Genomic DNA, 21,521 nt, shown 5'->3' on the forward strand with positions numbered 1-21,521 from the left:
TTCTAATTTTAAACGTAACAAAAGAATGTCATCAATTTCACAATTAGACTCATTTTAAATATATTATGTCTCAGAAATAAGCACACTCACATACACACAAAATATTTCAAAGCTTCCCCACATATGTACAATAATCTCTAACAAAATGTTTTTATATAGATCTCCATACTGTAAATTCAGAAATTATTGCATGCATTTATTATTGTGATTTTGTAATTTTAGGGTAAAATGCAATTTTAATGTTTGCGATATTCAGAAAAATCCTGTTTGGTTTATATACAAATTTAGAATGTGAGTTTTAATTATTATGTTTATAACCCAGTCACATTTTTCGCAATAATTTTTTGAATTTACAGTATAATGGCAGTATGTGAATCACAAATATTCGTTAGATGAAAATTAAATGTTTCTTCATGTATGTGAAATAATTAACCAACTTATTACAAAATAAAACAGAAAAATGGGATATACGGCTAAAGCTTTTTTTTTAGAAGGCTGTGATTCTGCTAAAAATGCTGTAGATGCTGGAAAAGAAGAAAAAGTTGCATCTAATTATTATTTTTATAGGTGCAAAATTTTACAAAGCATGTCATATCTTTTCACTTATCCTTAGTTTTTTATGTATTGTTTTCACGATTTCATCTTTATTATAGCTTACTTGAACTTTTTCTTTACTGAGTTAAATAACTCCAACACTTTAAGTATCTATCTTTTATACAAGTCAGTAATTGTGAAATATTTTGAGTATAAATACTCATTGGCTTAAATTCTTTGTTTGTGCCAAGAGGCATAACCCAATACCTCATAACAGGATACAATCAAAACAGTATTCCTATTCTAGCTTATGATCAATATTGTGTAATTAGTTACTCTGCCATTTATTCTTGGGTGTAATACTGATGCTTTCCTAGGAAGTGACAAGCTTTTGTTGAGACAATCTCAATGATATTAAGTGTGGTAGCTTTGTGCTGGTCAAGACATAAATGTGGTGTTCAGAACTTAGTGGTCATTTTTTTATGTTGACTACGGAACATCATCACCTGTATTGCTATTTTTAACCTTTCAAGTTTTTGATTTTTTAGGAGAATCCTTTTTCACACACCAAAAATTATATATTTATGACATTGATAATGGGAACCTCAAACTATACATTGGTGGTTCTCCAAAAACTCTCTAGCTTCTTTCCCAAATGCAAGCTAGCAGCCATGATTAAGCTTAAGAGTATGAATACAGAAATGGGTACTCAACATAAATCAATCAATCTATATGATTGTTGAATAGATTTAACCATAATAAATATTCTGCTAACAAATGTAATATTTCTAGCATAAACAGACATATTAGCTTCTGTGTCATTTAGTCTCTTGTGGATAGTTGTCTCATTGGCAATCTTACCACATATTTTTTATATCTACTTTTTAATAATACTACACATTTTTTAATTTATACTCACCAAAAGTTGACCATGCAAATGCTACGACCACAACAATAAATCTAATGACAAACAGTGGTGTTGTCTGCTGAGCAATTAATATAAGTCGACATATAATCAAGGAAACAGTTAATGGACACACACAGTAACCCAGTACACAAATACTCTGGAAAAATGATCTGAAATAAAGGATATTATTTTGGTAATTAAATGTAAATCTGTGACTATTGTTCAAACAGTCAATCTTTAAATTACTGAATAATAAAGTATATGTCAAGATGTAAGAAAACTAGATGTAGAGTAGCTTCAAGTTTTTTAAAGGCTTGCATAAATTTTTAATTTATTCAGTGTTATTATTACTTGAACCATGCCACTTTATATATATGCCTGTTCAAAGTATGGAGCCTTTAATTCAGTGGTTATTAAAATATAATGATTGCTGCCTGACAGTTTTTTGTTTTATATTGTTTTGTTATAAATTAGTCTGTTAGTTTTTTCATTTGCATTATCTCATGCATTGTCATGCTATAACTTTTTAAACTGGCTCTATTTTATGGGCTTAAGGTGGTACCTAACACAGCAGGGAGATAACTCTGTAAAGTCAGTTAAACGTTTTAATTATTTTGTGTTGTAAAAGGAATATTTAGCTTCTCAATGATCAAAATTGGTGGTTGTCAAATTTCTATATAACCAGTGTAATTTTTCTGACAAAACGGTTGGTTCAAAATTTTTTAAATTTTTATATGTTTGTTAAGTTTCAACATGTTCAAAGTAAATACTTTAAAAAAAAATTATGAAAATTAAACGAGCCAAATTAATTCTAGTAAAAGTGTTTGGTACCACCTTAAATAATTGTTGAAGACCATACAGTGACCTACAGATGCTTAGTTCCATGTCATTTGGACTTTTGTCAGATAGTTGTCTCATTTTTATATTATTACACGCATCTCTTTACTTTTTCAATAACTCATGATATCTTTGTGTCGAATATTGTATTGTTTGTTTTGACATAGTAATATTGAACATATCTATATTGTACATGTACTTACATATTACCCCCTAATAATTTTGTATTTAATGTGACAACCATAGCTCCAACCCAGTAAATAACAAAAACTTCTGCAAACTGTGGTCCGCCGTCTGATACTTTGTCACTTTCACCATGTGATCCCTCTAACATCCTGGTAAGAGGTAAAATAACGTATTTTTAAAATGTAAAAGTGTGACAGATATTGGTTGAACTGACACTTCATAATAACAGAATTAAAAGTTTATAATTTTCAGTTACATTGAGGCGTCACCTTATCTTGTATCAGAAGTTCATATTTACAAGGTTAAAATGTCTTGTCAGGGCTTTATGTTGTCATTTCATTTTAAACTACTATATAGCTATGTTAACAATTAAACAAATTTATATGCATATCATATGATCAATATCGGTCAAATAAATCTTTTGAAGATACATTTTCAAGATTTGTGTTGGTAAACTTTTTAAAAAAAAATTGGTGTCAATGTACTATCCATTTTTTTGGTTTGAACATGTTGAAAAAAAAAAAAAATTAAAAACTATTGAAATATTATGTACATTTATAACGCAAATTGAAAATACTTAAACTAAATCCTTGTCTAAAACCATTTAACTTCAGCAAATAAAACAGTATTGTCTCAGTATATCAACCCTCCTGACATACTTACATTGCCATAAATACACATAAAACCAGAGGTCCCCACAGATCCCCTGAAATATAAAGTATTGATTATAATGACATACAAAAATTGTTTTGACTTATTATATTCAATTATTATACTTTAAATACATGTTTACATGTATGTCCAAATTATTATAAACATGAACACCTAAGATAATCTAAAAACTACCAAAAAATAATTACATGTATACTTGTTTGGAGAATACCTTAAAAGCAGTTTCCTACTAAACACACATCATATTTTTGTTTACCTTAAATAGAAAAGTGTCTTGAGGGCACAGTGTTTTTGATTGCATGATTTCTATAATAGTTTTAATACTTTAAGCTTGCTTTCAGAAAATATTTGTATAATCTTGTATTGTGTTGTTTCACTTATACAAGCCAGTTTGTCTATTCTACAAGCTTTAGTGGTTATAGAGTCCAGCACTATTTTTGAACTGATCTTTATTGTTTGTTATTAGTTAGGATTTCAATTTAAACTCAGACACATGCATCTTGTTCAAGTCAGGAACCTTGTCAGTGGGTTTTAAAGTTATTTCTTCATGTTATGTTTTTGTCCTTTAGGGACTCCAGGCCATTTAGAACTTGGCATATTTTAAATACATGTCATTTATTGAAAACTAATGACACAATTGTCTCTATGGTTTAATGTGTTGTTTGATTGCTGTCTCATTGACTGATGGCCACATCTCCTTTTATTCTTTATAATTGATTGCTGGAATTTTGAGCCACACTTAGTCATGGACCACTAATTAGTACCCTGGGTGACTTTTGATATTTCAATAGCTCATTATTCAACTCACCCTTAAAATGAAAAGTTAAAAACCGAACTCCATTATCAATTTTATCATTTCCAAAATAAGAAAGATCTGAGGCCTAAATGCCCTAAAATGAAAGTTTTGTCAGCTTTGTTAAAGCATAGCTGAAATAAAATGGGACATGACTATTATGAAGTTTCATGAGGACCCATTGGATTTCTGATCATGAAGATTTGCTTGGTTCTTTTTTTTCAACTATGTTATCATTGCCTTTCCCCAAAATATTAAATAAGGCTTACATTCTTTTAATAATGTTTTACTCTGTTTTGGATATAACACATGCCAAAATTTGATTCCTACTGCTTTCAGATCTCGTAACTGAAATACACAAATTAAGAAAGTTACATGCATGTCTATCTTATATATATTGAAGGTAACGATGTAAATATTTATTTTTTCAAATCACGTTTGAACTATAAGTCATAATACATTTTGTAAATCAGAAATTTCTGACAGTTAAAATCAATTACTAATATTAAAACATTTTCATCACATATGTGTCAATAAGTACATTTGCTTGTATACAATAATGTAGTATGTAAACCATACAATTATAGCTGCCTGGTGAGGTCAATATATATGTTTTTGTCAACCCAATTAAAATATAATGACTGAAGGCAGTCCATCTTGTTTCAGAATTTATTTTTAAAATACCACTTAGTTTTATATAAAAACAAGCATAAAGAAATAAGAATGTGTCCCCAGTACATGGATGCCCCATCCACACTAACATTTTCTATGTTCAGTGGACCGTGAAAATGGGGGGAAATCTCTAATTTGGCATTTGAGGGGCCCTGGGCCCATAGTGAAAAAAACCTTTCAGATCCCTGCATACAGTACAAATTTATCAAACAGTTCTAATTGTTCTTCACTGGGGAAAAATAACATTGATATCTACATTAAATCAATTGAAACCAAAATTCAACCATGTATGAAAAGTGTCTCCTTTACTATGTTAACCCATTCATGTTCATGTATGTATATCAACCTATTTATTCTTGTCTTACTATAGTATCTTTGACAGGTTCATCGAGGGTATTAAATTCATCATCATCTGTTTTCAAGCCTGGAGCTGAAATGTCACCCTCCAAAGAGACATCATTCATCCCCTGAAAAAGATATAAAAACAAATGTCATAAGATGAATCAACATTTGTACATTCAGCAACCATACCAACACCTCTTTCTGTGAATTATTTACTTTCCTGTTCATAAAATCTTTATCTTACAAGTTTTACAAAGTTCAAAGTTCTTTATTTTCCAATAGGGCTCTTCACGGTTAGTTTGGCCATATTGGATAGGGGCAGATTTTTTTGAAAGAGGTGGAAATAGTATGAAAGATTATATAGTAATCTTTTTTAATTATCATATATGTAAAATTGAGAATAGAAATGGGGAATGTGTCAAAGAGACAACAACCCAATCAAAGAGCAGAAACAGTGAGAAAATCCTGCACCCGGAGGTGTTCAGTGATAAAGAACATTATACTCAAAACATATTTATATAAATTTGTACTTTGGTCATGAGTTGTCGGTTTTTTGCCTTGCTCTTTAAATAACAAAATTTAAAAAGTGGAGGAATATCGTAATACACTTATTGCAGTGTACTGTGGCCTTTAGGATTATCTATAAATATGCCCATGATGTTGAAATAAGGACTGTAGGTTAATTTGTCTGGTTTCATTGAATTTTAATAAGAAACTGAAACTACTTTTATAACTTTGCCGAAATGAAAAAGGCCGAGTCAACCTAGGCCAAACTGACCCCATGGCCGAAACGTCTCGTTTCCCAAACACTCAAAAACTCATCCTGTTAGTATTGGAGTTTTATGATGAGACAAGCCTTCGAGGGAATATTTATAGATTGAAATTGTAGAAATTAAAATAATTGTAACCAAAAAAATAAGCAATGTCAATCCGTGTTTCTTGTGACTAAGAACAATCTAAAATCTGCATTAACCTCCTGTTCATGAAAATCCACGTCAGCCATGACAGCAAATTAGACGCTCGATAAATGATGCATAAGGATTTATCCATGCCAGTGACACCACAGTCCAGAGAAGTACAGAAAGAATTTACCGGAACCAACGATGGGAGATAACCGATGCAAATATGGTGCAGACAACGTGAAAATGGAAATCACTTTAAATATTCAAGCTATGCAAAAAGAACAATGGTGACAAGTGGTTTTCTAGCAGTATATCTTTTGTCTGTCTTGACAGTTACAGTTTGCACAAAAGATGACGACAAGACAGTGTTCTCAGGGAAAATAATGCCTTTTGAAAGATGTATGAAAATTCTCTCTCTTAAATTCACTGTATCTGTATCTGTATCTGTGTGTTAATCTTCTTCTTCTTCTTTTAGTTTCCGCACTCCATCATAATATTGATGACTATGTGCCGTGCTGATCTGATCGCGGATATATGCGCACTGGAAGGTGAGCTGGTTGGTTAGTCCAACCGTTGGAGGGCAGCCGTGAAGCCTTCAACTGTCTTTTGTCATGCAATTTACTCGTCCAGATGGTTCCACTCCACTATTGTTAAATTTGGAAAAAAAGAGTTCTTTTGAATGTCTGTTTTGCTGTCTGTTAATTTGTACGATCTGCTAATTCTGGTTTCTCATCTTTCTACAATGTATGAGTATTGAAAGGCACTAAAGTTTTTTGCCTTGACTTGGCGTTTGTTTGTGATCTTTTGTAAGAACTTAGTTGGATCACTGATTAAATTTTAGATTTAATTTTAATCATACATGTCATAAGATGCATTTTGCTATCAATAATACACAATTTTAATATTTGTGATTTTTGCCGTATATTATATGTTGCATTGTTAACATGGTTAAGGATTATGTACCCTTGTGTTACTTCAAGCTAAACATATGGAAATTTTATAGAAAATCCACAGCCTTCATCCTTGTTCTATCATATTTGGCAATTTGATGACCGATAGATATAGGATTATTGCATGCAGTGCTAGCATTGATTTCCTTAAAACAAGTTCATTAATGTAGTTATTGGTTAGAACAAATAAAAATATGGACCAATTCAAGTACACCTTTTAGGGTGCGCTCGACTTTAGTTACTCTGCACGAGGTATTTTGGAATTTACAGGTTGGTTAGAACTTTTTGTAAAAAATAAACACTAGCACATCATAGAAAAGCAAGTGAGTAATCTATGTTTCAAATTTTATAACAAAAATCTCTTTATTAAAGGCTGTGGATTTTCTATAAAAATCTTGGTTTATTTGCCACAAAGTACTCTTTTTCTATTAAATGCAATGCAACAGTAAATAGTAATGCTTTGCATCAAGTTTCCCCCAAGTATATGTTCAAAATGGCCTGTCTCTATTATTCATTATACGTGTAGTTTTGATACAATTGATGTTTAAAAAATTCGTACAAAAATGGCAACAGAAGGGTACATAAACCTTAATGTTTATATTGCATCACCACAAGAATCATTTTGTCAATTTTTATTGATATATTATACCGAACATTAGTCAAAATACTTATGATGTCTTGAAAAGCATCACAGAAAAAAAAAATAGTCTTTTAAGACGTCATGATTATTAGGACTACTAAACCATCATTTACACAGATAATTGGCCAGAGGGTTACCAATATTACTTTTGCAGAAAAAAAATAAACTTTTAATTGGTCTACACATAATTGCAGGTACAAGTCAAATGGGCACTCATAGAAAAAGTTAAATTGGCACCTGGTCAAAACCTCATCTGGTCAAATCGGCTGTCAATTTTAAGTCAATAAGCTAAGGCATGCATTTATATTTGATATAATAATATAAATAATTCTAAAAATGTTTAAATGATCTTTCAATTTTTAATTATTTTTCAAAAATTATGGGGTTGGATTTTATCATTCATTACATTGTTAAAAATCATCAAACAGTTTAAATATATATGTAATACTGAATAGAATACTGATTGAATGCTTACAACTTAGGTGAACATTTGAAGAATAAAAATATGTATAATGTTGTAGATAAATAATTTCTGTTTAAATGATGTAAAATAACGAGAAGGGCACACTTTGTTTTTACTGTATACATCATTTTAGGTGGTGTTTTTTGTGAAAATATACCTCAAAACTTCAATATAATTATAAAGTCATTGCTTAGCAAGCTGTAAAACATTTTTATGTTGTTCAGAACAAACTAGGTACTAAATTGATTACTAGACAAAGAATGAAGTCATTCTGCACATGATTATTTTTATCAATGAAACAGAAATTGATGTATCAACAATTGATATATATATATATATATATATGAAAAATGTAGGTTTTTTTGGGGGGCGCATATGAGTATTATGTTGTTGGAGGTGGCGGCGGCATTGTCGTCATCGTCCGAAGATGGATGGTTTCCGGATAATAACTTTAGTATAAGAAAAAAGTAATCAATAAAATTTTAACACAATGTTTATAACCATGAAAGGAAGGTTGGGATCGATTTGGGGGTCATGGTCCAAACGGTTTAGAAATGACGGGCCCAAAACAAGTATTTATCTAGTTTCAGTACAATAAGATGTGTATAAGTATTTCAATTGCTCTGATATTGTACCACAATGTTTATACCATAAAGTAGAAGGTTGAGATTCATTTTAAGGGTTATGGGGCAAACAGTCTAGGAATAAGGGCAAAAAAGGGGCCAAAAACAAGCATTTTTGTAGCTTCAGGACAATAACTTATGTATAACCAGATGGATCTCTCTGAAATTATACCACAAGTTTCCATACTACAAAGGGATGGTTATTGGGGGTTATGGCTCTAATCATTAAGCAAAAATGGGGAAAAACAAGGGTTTTTTTCTAGTTAAAGGACAATTTAAAAGCAGTGTAAGGGAGGTAATTCAATTATGATTTAGGGAATACTGTATATGTTTGATTACTTGATTACCTCCCTTACACTGCTAAAAAATTATGCATTAAGAAATGATGATTGTCTTGAGATGTGTAGCTGTAAATTTATTTTTAGAGTTACTGTTTATTAATATTAACTTTACTGTAAGTATTTTTTTATATTTAAGGTGGTACCCAACACTTTAACTAAAATTAATTTGGCTCGTTTAATTTTCTTAAAATTTTGACAAAGTATTTACTTTGACCCTTTTACAAAAATATAAAAATTTCCAAAAATTTGAACCAACCGTTTTATCAGAAAAATTACACTGAGGAAGACAATATGGCCGCTGAGCTGTCAACACCTTGAAAAACAGCTCCTCAGTTTTTGCAGATTATTGTTATTTATTGTGATTGCCATACAAGAAGATTATGTTCAAAAGTTGTGGAATTGAATGAGGATTCTAAAAATATATATTTTTGTGGATAATTTTAAAGGAATAACCAGATATTGACTTTTAAAGATTTGTATACCTGAAATTTAATGTGGAGATATTGATTTTTGATTGTGAGCAGTTTTGACCATTTACTACAAAATGCCTTTAGGGAGTTCTTCACAAGGTGACAAAACTGGAGTTAAACCACAAGGTAAAAAATCTACAAATACAGTTCAGACATTGCTTTCAGCTAGAAAAGATTTGGATTCACAAAAGAATCCTAAACTCCCAAAAAGAACTCATTCAGAACTTTCAAGTGAGTCAGATAACAGTATGGAGTTAAGTGGTTTAACTAATTTACAAAAAGACCTTGATGAGATTAAATTGAACCTTAAGGGTGTAACAAAGAAAGATGATTTTGATATGTTTACAAAAGATCTAGTTAGAACGCATGATTTGAAGATAGTAGTTACTACAATTGTAAATAAACTTTTCCAAAGATTTGAGTCTACCATGGACAAAAAGATCAATTGTAGGGTAGCACAGGTAGAAAAAGAAATGCAAGAAAAAATTGAAGCTTTGTCTGTTGAAAATGAAGACCTTAGATAACAAATTAATCAAGTAAGAGAAACAGTCATCAATGAAAAGAAAATTTTAAAAGACACTGTTAATTATACACAAGAAGCAATTGTAAGTGCAAATTACAACGAACAATACTCAAGGAAAAATAATATAAAAGTTATGAATTTTCCAAGACATGAAAAACAAGACTTAAGATCTGATTTCATTCAGAAAGTAAGGAGAGATCTGAATGTGCAGTTACAAGAGAGAGATGTAGTCGCTATCCATCGCTTGCCCTCCAATCAACCTGGGCCCAACCCTGTCATTGTTAGACTTTTCAATAGTGACGTTAAAAGGAGCATAATGAGAGTTAGAAAAGACTTGAAGGACAAGGTACGATTCTCTGATGACGTCACAAGGAGAAATATGCAACTGATTACCAAACTTAGAGACATGGAATGCTTTGAATCAGTGTGGTATTATAATTGTGGGGTGTTTGGAAGAACTGAAGATGGACTGCAACTGAAATATAGACTTTTTGATGACGTTCGAAGAAGACTGCAGGAAAGAAAATGAACACTTGACTTTATAAATTGATAGTTTTTGAATAAGATATATATACTAACATAGAAATTTGAAAACAAACTATATATATATATATAAATACTATTAAATTATTGTTCAAACATTAGGTTTTCAAAATTAGTTGTAAAATATAAATTCTGCAATACTATAAATTTTGACATAAAAAGTATAGAATGATACTTTTGTGTTGCCATATTGAATCATTTACATATGTTTTTAATCTTTTTTCATTACAATTTCTTCAAATTTACTGTCTTCAATTTCTGCTAATTATCATGTTTGATATCTATATATCCTGTTACTGTCAGCAATGTTGTGCTGTTTTTGAAAAATATTTTATGTTGTATATTGATACAAAGTTATTACAAATATGGGTTCTTTAAAAATTCTATCTGTTAATTGTCAGGGACTCAGAGATAAAGTTAAAAGAAAAGATGTCTTTAATATGCTGAAGTTAAAAGCATGTAATATTTACTGTATCCAGAATACACATTTTACAAGTGATTTAGAAAATAGTATTAGATCTATGTGGGGATATGAAAGTTATTTTTCTTCTGTCAGTTCCAATTCTAGAGGAGTTGCTATATTATTCAACAATAATTTTGAGTTCAAAGTGTTAAAAGAAAAAAAAGATATAAATGGTAACTATTTGATTTTAGAAATTTTGGTAGAAAATCAAAAAATTACTTTAGTGTGCTTATATGGACCAAATATGGATAGTCCTGATTTTTTTGATAATATTATGGGCATTGTTGATGATTTTGAAAATGAAAGTTACATAATTTGTGGTGACTTCAATCTTGTACAGAACCCTTATATAGATTATTGTAACTACAAACATACTAATAATCCTAAGTCTAGAGATAGTATTTTAGGAATCATAGAAGAAAGAAGTTTAATAGTTCCATTTAGGGAGCTTTATCCCAATGTCCAAAGGTATACTTGGAGAAAAAGAACTCCATTTAAACAGGCTAGATTGGACTTTTTTCTTCTTACAGATAATATGTTAAATAGTCTCAAAAACTGTGAAGTACATCCAAGTTATCGTTCAGATCATTCTATGGTATTACTTGAACTGGAATTTAATCCTTTTATTAGAGGAAAAGGTTTATGGAAGTTCAACAACTCCTTACTTTATGATATAGAATACATAAATACAGTTAAACAAAAGATTAGTGAAATCAAAGCACAATATTGTGCACTAGTTTATGATTTTGACAATATTGATGAGATAGATAATGAAGATATTCAAATGAGAATTAATCACCAACTTTTTCTTGAAACTTTATTAATGGAAATCAGGGGGAAAAGTATTTCTTATTCCAGTTACAAAAAAAGGGAATCTGAAAAAAGGGAAACAACTTTACGAAATGAAATTATACAGTTAGAGGAGAATGTTGACGAACTTTCAATAACTAAACTTGAGAGCAAAAAAATTGAACTTGAGCAATTACGTATTAAAAAATTAAAGGGTAAAATAGTCAGATCACGTGTTCAATGGATAGAGGAAGGTGAAAAACCAACAAATTATTTTTGTGGACTGGAGTCAAAAAATTTTATGAGTAAAATTATACCAAAAATTGAAAGAGACAATGGGGAAATACTTACTGATCAGAACAAAATTTTAAAAGAAGTAAAACTTTTCTATGAAAATTTATATAAGAAGAGAGATAACTCAAGTTCAGTAGCTGATCTGAAAGAAGATCTTAAAAATGTAAATGTTCCAATACTTTCTAATGATGAGAAGGAGAGCTTGGAGGGTAAAATCACAGTCAAAGAGGCTGGGCAGGCATTAAAAAATATGAAAAATAATAAAACTCCTGGCTCTGATGGCTTTTCTACTGAATTTTTAAATTTTTTTTGGAAAGATCTCCATTTTTTTGTGGTTGAATCTTTAAATTATGGTTCAGAACAGGGAGAATTGTCAGTAACACAAAAGCAAGGAATTATTACTTGCCTGCCAAAAGGAAATAAACCACGTCATTTTTTGAAAAATTGGCGTCCTATTTCCCTTTTAAACACTGTCTATAAAATTGGGTCAGCAGTAATTGCAAACAGATTTAAGACTGTCCTTGACAAACTTATTAATCTTGATCAGACTGGTTTTATCAGTGGGAGGTACATAGGAGAAAATATAAGGCTTTTATATGATATCATGCAATACACAGAAGACCACGAAATACCTGGACTCTTGTTGTTAATTGATTTCGAAAAGGCTTTTGATTCTATTTCTTGGGATTTTTTGCTAAATGTTTTAGAGTTCTTTAATTTTGGGGAATCAATTATCAACTGGATAAAAGCTTTTTATAATAATATCAAGTCTGCAGTTATACAAGGGGGTAACCTTTCTGAATTTTTTAACATAGGTCGAGGCTGCCGACAAGGTGATCCCCTTTCACCTTATCTTTTCATCCTTTGTGCTGAGATTCTTGCACTAAAGATAAGAGGAAATAAGGAAATTAGTGGTATTGAAGTAACTCAAGTTGAGCATAAGTTGTCACAGTTTGCTGATGACACTTCATTGATTTTGGATGGTAGTGAAAAATCTTTATATGAATCCTTATCTGAATTGGAATGGTTTGCAAAAATATCTGGTTTAAATATAAATATTTTGAGAAAACACAAGTAATTTGGTTTGGAAATAAAAAGTATAGCAAGGAAATTTTATGTCCCGACGTTAACCTTTCATGGGGGGAGACAACTTTTAAAGTACTTGGGATAAATTTTGATGTGGACTTAGACAATATTGTCAACATCAACTATAATGATAAAATTATACAGATTAAGAACATAATAAAACAATGGTCAAAAAGAAACCTTACAGTAATAGGTAGAATAACTGTGATAAAAACTCTTGTTTTACCTATTTTAAACCACCTTATTATGTCTTTGCCTAATCCTTCAAACAGTGTATTCCGAAAAATTAATGACATTTTTTATTCTTTTGTATGGAATTCTCCTATTCATAGAGTGAAGAAGGACATATTGATTAAAGAATATTTGGAGGGAGGATTAAAAATGATATTTATAGTTTTACCATGGCACTAAAATCATCATGGATAAGAAGGATTTTTCAGAGAGATAATAAGTGGCAAAGTATCTTGATGTCTGATATTGATAAAAATAAACTTTTTAATTGTGGTGTTCAGTATATCAAACAAGCTAGTTTATATATCAAAAACAGTTTTTGGAAAGATGTATTCAGAGCATGGGAAATGATTACTGATAAAGAAAGAAATATGGACTATGAATATTTTTTATCAAGTCCTATTTGGTTTAACAATATGATCAGAATTGGTAATAAACCTGTTTTTTATCAACATTGGTTTAATCATGGTTTACAATATGTTAATGATGTAATAGATGAACATGGATGTTTTATTTCATTAGAATTGTTACAGCAATGTTATGATATCAATGTAAATTTTCTGAATTACATGAGTGTTATTTCTGCTATTAAAAAAGCAGCAAACAATTACAAAAAAGGTTCATATAAGTTATGTTGTCCATTTATTCCAGCTTGCTTACAAGTCTTTTTTAAAAGTAGAAAAGGTACTAAAGATATGTACAAAATACTCATAAGTAACAAGGTGACTCCAACAGGACAACTGAAGTGGAGTGAAATATTAGGTGAAGATCTCATTTGGAAACATATATTCAAACTACCTTTTACAGTCACTGTCAATACAAAACTACAGTGGCTTCAGTACAGAATCAACCATAGAATTCTTGCCACAAATAAATTTTTATGTAAAATCAAACTTATCGATAACCCTCTATGTACTTTTTGTAAATTAGAAGATGAAACTGTTGAACATATTCTGTGGAATTGTGAGATTATCCAAAATTTTTTACAAGATGTAGATTATTGGTTCTTATCTGGTGGGGTAAGCCTGCCATTGAATAAGTTGAATTTTATTTTTGGAGATATATCAAAAGTTCGAAAAGGTGACCCATATAATTTGATTTTTCTATACATGAAACAATATATATACAACAGTAGATGTTTTTCAAAAGATCTTTCTGTCAGTGCCATTAAAGAAAAGTTAAAATATATGTACAATTTAGAAAAAATAATGGCAGTCAAAAATAAGAGACAAAAACACTTTGATACCATGTGGAATGCATTTAAAGTATTATTTTTATAATTCAATTTGTCATTTGTTTTTACAATCTATATTTATTGTCAAAACTAACATAAAATATTATTGTATCTAATAGCACAATTTATTATGTACTGAAAATCTTACGGGATATTTTTTAACCTCAACCTTTTTTTCTTTTTTTTTATAAAATTCTTTAAAATTCTCAAGTGCCACACAGTGGTACATAAACATTTAACTCTAATTATATTTTCTTCTGTATTTTCTTGCTTCTTTTTTTTTTTTTCTTCATATAAATAAAAAAAAATAATTTACAACAATGTTTATTGTCATAAATAAATATATATTCAAATCTATCGCTAATATTACTGTATGTATGTTTGATGTGTTGTATTTGTTGTAAATCTTGAAAATAATAAAAATTAAAAAAAAAAAAGAAAAATTACACTGGTTATATAGCAGTTTGACAAACAATTATTTTGATCATTGAGAAGCTTTATATTCCCTTAACAACACGACGTAATTAAAACGTCAAGTTGATTTTACAGAGTTATCTCCCTGTAGTGTTAGGTACCACATTAATACTTTATTATGTATTGAAATGAGTAGTTATTGTGCCACCTCCATTAGAAATTTGAATTGAGATTACTTTTGAAATAAGAGAATGGGGGGGGGGGGGGGACATGGGGAAAGGAGTGGGGTAAAATTTCAGATTTCGGATTTCTGAAATTAAAAAGAATTTTTCTTCAAATATTTTTTTTTTGAGGGGATTAATATTCAACAGCATAGTGTATTGCTCAAATGCAAAACAAAATTTTTAAGTTCATAAGACCATATTCATTATGTGTCAGGAACCTTTGCTGTGTCAACTATTTAATCACAATCCAAATTCAGAGCTGTATCAAGCTTGAATGTTGTGTCCATACTTGCCCCAACTGTTCAGGTTTCGACCTCTGCGGTCGTATAAAGCAATGCCCTGCTGAGCATCTGGTTTAAAGAAAAATCTATGTATAGAGTGGGGTGCTCATTTCCCCCATATCTTTCCATATTTCTGCAGTTTATGTTCAGGTTTTTATGTTTTTGAAGTATACTAATATTTCTATGGAGATAACTTCAAATAATTTAATTTTGGATGTAACGCGTCTTCTGATTGGCTGACATTATTTTATTATAAGCCCATAGACATAATTTAGTCATGTGACCGTGACGTCATCAACGTTTTGTCATGGATTTCTACGGTTTAAAATTGAATTTAGAATTAAATTATAAGAAATGACTGTAATATTTTTTCTGTCTATTCGAAATAACCTAAAAAATGTGGTGCACACTGTTAAATAACCCTTTACACGCGTTATTCAGTATACACCACATTTTTTATGTTATTTCTTCATAGACAGAAAAAATGTCACAGTCATTCCTTAAATGCAAAATATTCTAAGCTTGAAAACGTGTTTGTTTGAAAAAAATCATCTGAAAAGTTAGATTAAAGGGTGTTTGAAATTTCTGGATGTTTTTGTCAAAGGGGGACACATATTCGTTGTTTTTACACATCTATTTAAAACCAAATACATTTGTAACTGCAGCTTTAAACAATATTTATTAAATCAATTTCATTATAGATGAATAGCAGACATTGGAAAGGTGTAAAGAACTGAAATTTAGGGCAATCTTTCAACGAATTACTTAGAAATACTACTTTGTTTTTCATTTTGGGAAATTGGCAGAAAATAGTTGTCCGTTTTTCAGGCCTTTGCAGTAAATGCTGAAATTTTGTCTCAGTTTAAAAATTAATCCTATTTGTTATAACATGTATAAAAATATAATTTACAGGCATATTTCTTCCATTTCAGCCATCTTTTGAAGTTTTTACACCTCAAAATCATATAACAGCGAAATTGTTTCCCCAGCGATTATCTGTGCGCACCACTCTAGACATTTATATATACATTGTATATGTATGCTTTCTATACAAATCTTCTATTTTGAAAGAATTCAGTCACTAATTTCAGATAATAAAGGAAACAATGCATATATGAGCATTATAATTGATGTTTTTACCATGAGATCAATCTTAGATTTAATTTCACTTTGAAAACATTTTATGTGTTTAAGAGATACAATAGCTTCCTTGAAATCTGTTGGTATGACTGTTATTTCTTTCCTTTTCAGATAAAAGACTATTTGTGGAACACAGACGTATACAATTAGAGGCAGTAAAATCATTACAAGGTTTTGATGACAATACAAGGAAATATAAACTTGTCGATGTTATGTTACAGAAGTTATTCTTGGTAGGTATTATAGTCTTATACTATTTCTGTCTCAGAAAAGGAAAAATTCCTCCTTGTTATTAGAAATGAATATTTTTAATGTCTGTCATTAGTTAGGAATAAAATAAAATATAGCAAATAAAATCATCATAGATACAAGGATTAAAATTGTGTATACAAGATATATGTGTTTCTACTACACTAAGACTCATCAGGGACACTTGAATAATAAAGTTTGGTTCTGTGAGCACAGTTATTGTCTTTTGACTTTCATTGACCATGAATATAGTCCCTAGTCTGTAAAGTGTGTTACTTGCAAATTTTGTTTATACCCTGTCCAGCTTAAAAATTAACACTTCGAAAGCTGTCTGAAGATTTCAAGACCCCATTAACATAAAACTGTCCATATTTTGTGTTAGAGCTGATGAAGTTTTCTATAATTTTGATATAATTTGTCCCACAAGTAGTAAAACACACTGTAAAAATATAATTGAAAAAGCATCTAGGTGGAATTTTTGAAATTTTCAGTTATTGCCTTAAAGAAATACACTACAAAATAACTGTGTTCCCTGGCCTATTGCTGAAAGAATTATGTTTGCCAGAATTATCCCCGATTCTGCACATATAAATTTTGTATACCAGATATAAATGCGTTTTATAAGACTCATCAGTGACACTTGAAGGAAAAGAATTTCTGTAAGTATTATGTTTGCAAGAGTTATCTCCCATTCTGTGTATTATGAGGCAACACAATTAAAAGTATAGTTGTTTAAAAGTTCTATAAGAATTATGTAAATATTTGTCTACTTTTTTGTTTGTTACCATTGACATTAACTCTGCATTTCCTTTTATACAGAAATATATTGAGGTAGCTAATATTATGTGATAATCAGTTATATATAGGAATTTTATTTTTATTTTGGCAATTTGCAATTGACACTGAATTTAAAAAAGAAAATATTGGTAAACATTTTTATTACCATACATTTGAAACAATACATGTAATTTTACCTCTTTAAAAAGTTTTAAAACAATTATTTCTCTCCGGTTTAAAAGCTTACATTTATATTCAATTACCACCTAAGGAATTTTGTTGTAAAAAACATGTAACATTATAATTTTCACTCACAAAATTTATTGTTTATTTTATTGTGTAACTTTCAAATATATCTATATATACTTGTCAATTTAGGTTTTGGGTGAAGCAAAGCAGAATTTAACCCAATGGGGATTTGTACCAGGAACAGATCCTTTTCCAGAAAATGAAACTGTCAGGGAAGGTAAGAAAGAGTAGTTTCCCAATCTTTTAAAAAATATTTTTTGTAAATTTGAGTATGAAGTCTTTTCTTTACATAATCAGTGATGATCTTATTTATTTGAGTGAAGAAATCATGGAGATGGCCAACACTGTGAAAATATTGGAAGTTTTGAAATTAAAAGCATCAGTAAAATGTTATATTTTTTCTCATTTTAAAATATTTGGTTGTAACATATTTGGTGTATACAAATATTGTGTTTTATCATCAGAGCCATTACTACAAAGCAGCAGACAGCTAATGTTTATAGGTCACTTTGAGAAGTTGTGCCACTTTTGTACTTCATAAACACACAAAATACCTATCAATAGAGGGCATCAATTGAAGTAAATCTTTGATATGTTGATAAATGAATTTAAAAATAGCATCTTTATTTATTGAAATTAAAAGAGATTTTGAAAACAGCACTTAAGAGTTGAATATTGATGAGTATGGGGATTTCTAAAGGTTTATCTGAATTGACAAATACCATAAGCCATTTAACTTTTAAGAACTTTACTGGGGTAAATCCTCGAACTTTGTTCAGACTATTTTTATGAGATTTCCTGATGCCAAAGATCCTGACTCTTACATCTCTGTAGATATTAAGATTTGATTGTATAAGACAGATAAGCCTCATTAATCTTTACAGGAAATTCCAAGCTAATCTTTGGGTTAATTGATGTTTTTGTCAGTACAAATTTGAACACAGATTGTCAGAAAAATCGTTTTAAATTTCTGGAAAATATAGTTTACAAATAGTTATGAAGAGAGATTTTGTTTTTCAGTTTATAATTCTGTGTCCATTATTTAAGCTACAGTTATTAAGTACATTTTGTAAACACCGAGGTTGTGAGTTTGAATCCTACACATAGGACTCCTATTTTAGTTGACTAGGATTGTCGAGGGGGGTAGGAGGGGTCCTGATCCCGAAATCCCGGGCTTAAAAACGCGAAATCCTGAGGTCCTGAATTTGAATTATGTTAAATCCAGTGAAATTTGAAAAAAAGAATTCCAGGATCCCGAAGGGGTAAATCCTGAAATCCCGATCTTAAAAACACCCGATCCCGGAGTCCCGATAAAGGTCCTATCCCCCCTCATTGTTAGTTATTTTACCAAAGGTCAGTGGTTCTCTCCAGACACTCCAACTTCCTGCACTAAAAATTGGACAGCCATGTAATAGTGCAGGTGGCATTAAATACCAATCAATCAATCATTATCAGAATTTTGGTAAAATGTCATTATACCTGATCTGTTTTTGAGCCAAAGTAATATATAAATGTTTAGATGAACGTCTTATTTTTTTCAGCATGTATTTGATTTTTTTTCATGTTTATCAAGTGAAATGTATTTGCATTGAAAACTGAAATGTAATGTAAAACTTTTTAAATAATTCTTTAAAAAGGACATACATTTGTATATGAAATAAAAGAAAATGTTGCATCAAATGACATTTTTTCATGGATGTACTATTTTGAACGCACATTCCTAAATCTTACCAGATTATAATATAGGGTTATTCCATGAATATTGGGGAATATTGTCCCGAGTAGAACTTTATATTGCACAAGCTTGCAAGTGCAATATATGTACTACGAGGGACAATATTCCCCAATATTCATGCAATAACCCTTTTATTGTATAGCAATATAATATTTGAAAGTAAAAATTTGTTTAAACTAAGATTTTGTCGTTGATGACGTCATGAATTTTGGAGATTTATTGCACTAGTGCAATATTAGAATTTATTGCACGCTAACTTTTGATTACTTTCTGTGGGGAATATTATATTGCTATACAATAATATCCAAAATTATAAGAATAACACATGAATAAGAATAAGAATAAGAATAAGAATTTTATTAGTCAAAAATCCAAACAATAGGATTGTTACTAAAATACAAAACAAAAACAAAAACAAACAAACAGACAGGCATATTAATTACAAAACGATAGACATTACACACTACAAACATGTAGCATTGAAAGAAAAAAAATATATAGATTATTGATATTAATTATAATACTATTTTTGACAGCATGCCTCCTCTTTAAAATTATCAATTCAAATATTATTCTTATATATAACATTATAAGTTGAGCCATCAATTACACAGTTCATAGATTGACATTATAATTGTTTCTCTCTTTATACATTTCACTTATATAGTTAACAATGATAAGTAAAATATCACATTCTTTGCAGAAAAATAAAAAAATAAAATTTGTTTTCTTAGCTCATTGAAGTAAAACTGGGGACAATACCAAAATTATACATCTTTTGCCAGTTTTTAGTGGTGGGTTTGATCTTTAGTAGGGTAAATAAAACCAAACACTTTGAAAATTTATATTTAATGCTTCTTTCCCATGCAAATAGCATTTAAAGATTTGAGCCAAGACATGTTGGCTTTGTATTTCGTAGGATTACATGTCTTCTTGTGTGGGTTATATTATAAAGGTGTGATCTGTCCTACAAGTCTGTGCCAAAAAAACCTGATTATACACAGGAAGTTTATTAATATAATTTGTGAACCAAAAATTGTTTTCCTTGTGTATTTTAAGTTTTACAGTTAAGATTATGTTTGACTTGAGTTCCTAGTAGGAAATATTTAATGATGCTGAATCATTCTTTATCTGATTCTGGTTTGAAAAAATAAATATCTCGATCAGCTGCCCTTCTATTAAAAAATTTAAGATATAAAGAAAAATATAATTATCAGGTAAAGATCTTGACTTGTTTGATAACTTTGAGATTCTTTAAATGACTGGTACATTTGATATGAATAATTGATAACTGATGGATGGCCATGTGATTTATAGAATGTGGTGAATAGAACTACATTCTTTATATGCCTGTCCCAAGTTATGAGTTTTTAAATTATTGGATGCTGTTTGATGCTGTCAGTCATTTATTGTTTTTAAGGACCATGATGGTTGGCGTTCACTTTTAAATTGTTTGATTTTTCATCATAGTTCTTTTATAGGCAACTATGAAAACTGAGCACATTTACTGCTATAGCTAGAAATTGGCCTATCTCTTATACATCCAGTATTCATCATTCAAGCTTATTAATTCCAATTAGTTGTACTTTACATTCATCTTACTAGTTAGAAGTAGTTAATCGACTGTATCACTAGCCTGTCAACACTAAGGTTGTGAGTTTTAACCCTGCAAGTGATGTAGGGATTATCAGTTTATCTGTGGAAGGTTGACGGTTGAAGCTTCTCTCCAGGCACTCTGGCTTTCTCCACCAATAAAATGACTGCCACTATATCATGTAACTACATGAAATAGCCAATTGTATTAAGAATACCTTTAAACACCAACAATCACTCAATCAAATTTATAAAAATCCCTACTGTATAGAAATCTGTATAGTTATGTAAACAAAGGAATAAAGGTCATAGGAATAAGCAGCATGTTTCACTTGGCCAAAACAAATATAAGAATGGATAATAT

The 21,521-nt window shown here is 30.0% G+C and overlaps 2 protein-coding genes across 3 annotated transcripts in view; one reads left to right on the top strand and one right to left on the bottom strand.

The window, feature by feature from the left end:
• Window positions 1-202: 202 nt before the first annotated feature.
• LOC139485615 (protein YIPF6-like) lies at window positions 203-6,014 on the bottom strand. The gene is made up of 7 exons (XM_071270229.1): window positions 5,917-6,014; window positions 4,967-5,068; window positions 4,199-4,277; window positions 3,128-3,170; window positions 2,482-2,613; window positions 1,454-1,611; window positions 203-524 (listed from the first exon to the last, which is right to left on the bottom strand). Exons 1-7 carry the CDS (start codon window positions 5,944-5,946, stop codon window positions 412-414), a joined length of 657 nt encoding a protein of 218 aa, XP_071126330.1. The 5' UTR covers window positions 5,947-6,014; the 3' UTR covers window positions 203-411.
• Window positions 6,015-6,020: 6 nt separating this feature from the next.
• Window positions 6,021-21,521, top strand: part of LOC139485614 (coiled-coil domain-containing protein 134-like) — a 29,104-nt gene continuing 13,603 nt past the window's right edge. Inside the window, exons 1-3 of one of the 2 annotated variants that reach the window (XR_011655354.1) lie at window positions 6,021-6,244; window positions 16,666-16,787; window positions 17,959-18,046. Coding sequence is in view for 1 of the 2 variants with exons in the window: in XM_071270228.1 (XP_071126329.1) it covers window positions 6,061-6,244; window positions 16,666-16,787; window positions 17,959-18,046 (394 nt within the window). In the remaining variant the exon portion in view is untranslated. The remainder of the gene's footprint in view (window positions 6,245-16,665; window positions 16,788-17,958; window positions 18,047-21,521) is intronic. The other variant, XM_071270228.1, reaches the window with a different exon arrangement.

The sequence above is a fragment of the Mytilus edulis genome, chromosome 8, assembly GCF_963676685.1.
Source record: "Mytilus edulis chromosome 8, xbMytEdul2.2, whole genome shotgun sequence".
In the NCBI taxonomy this organism is placed as follows: domain Eukaryota; kingdom Metazoa; phylum Mollusca; class Bivalvia; order Mytilida; family Mytilidae; genus Mytilus; species Mytilus edulis.

Coding starts and splice junctions, on each gene's coding strand:
- LOC139485615 (XM_071270229.1), bottom strand. CDS start 5,946: ATGGCTGACGTGGATTTTCATGAACAGGAG. Junction 4,278..4,966: donor AACCTGTCAAAGATACTATA/GTAAGACAAGAA, acceptor TGTGTATTTCAG/TTACGAGATCTGAAAGCAGT. Junction 1,612..2,481: donor AAATTATTAGGGGGTAATAT/GTAAGTACATGT, acceptor CCTTTATTTCAG/ATCATTTTTCCAGAGTATTT.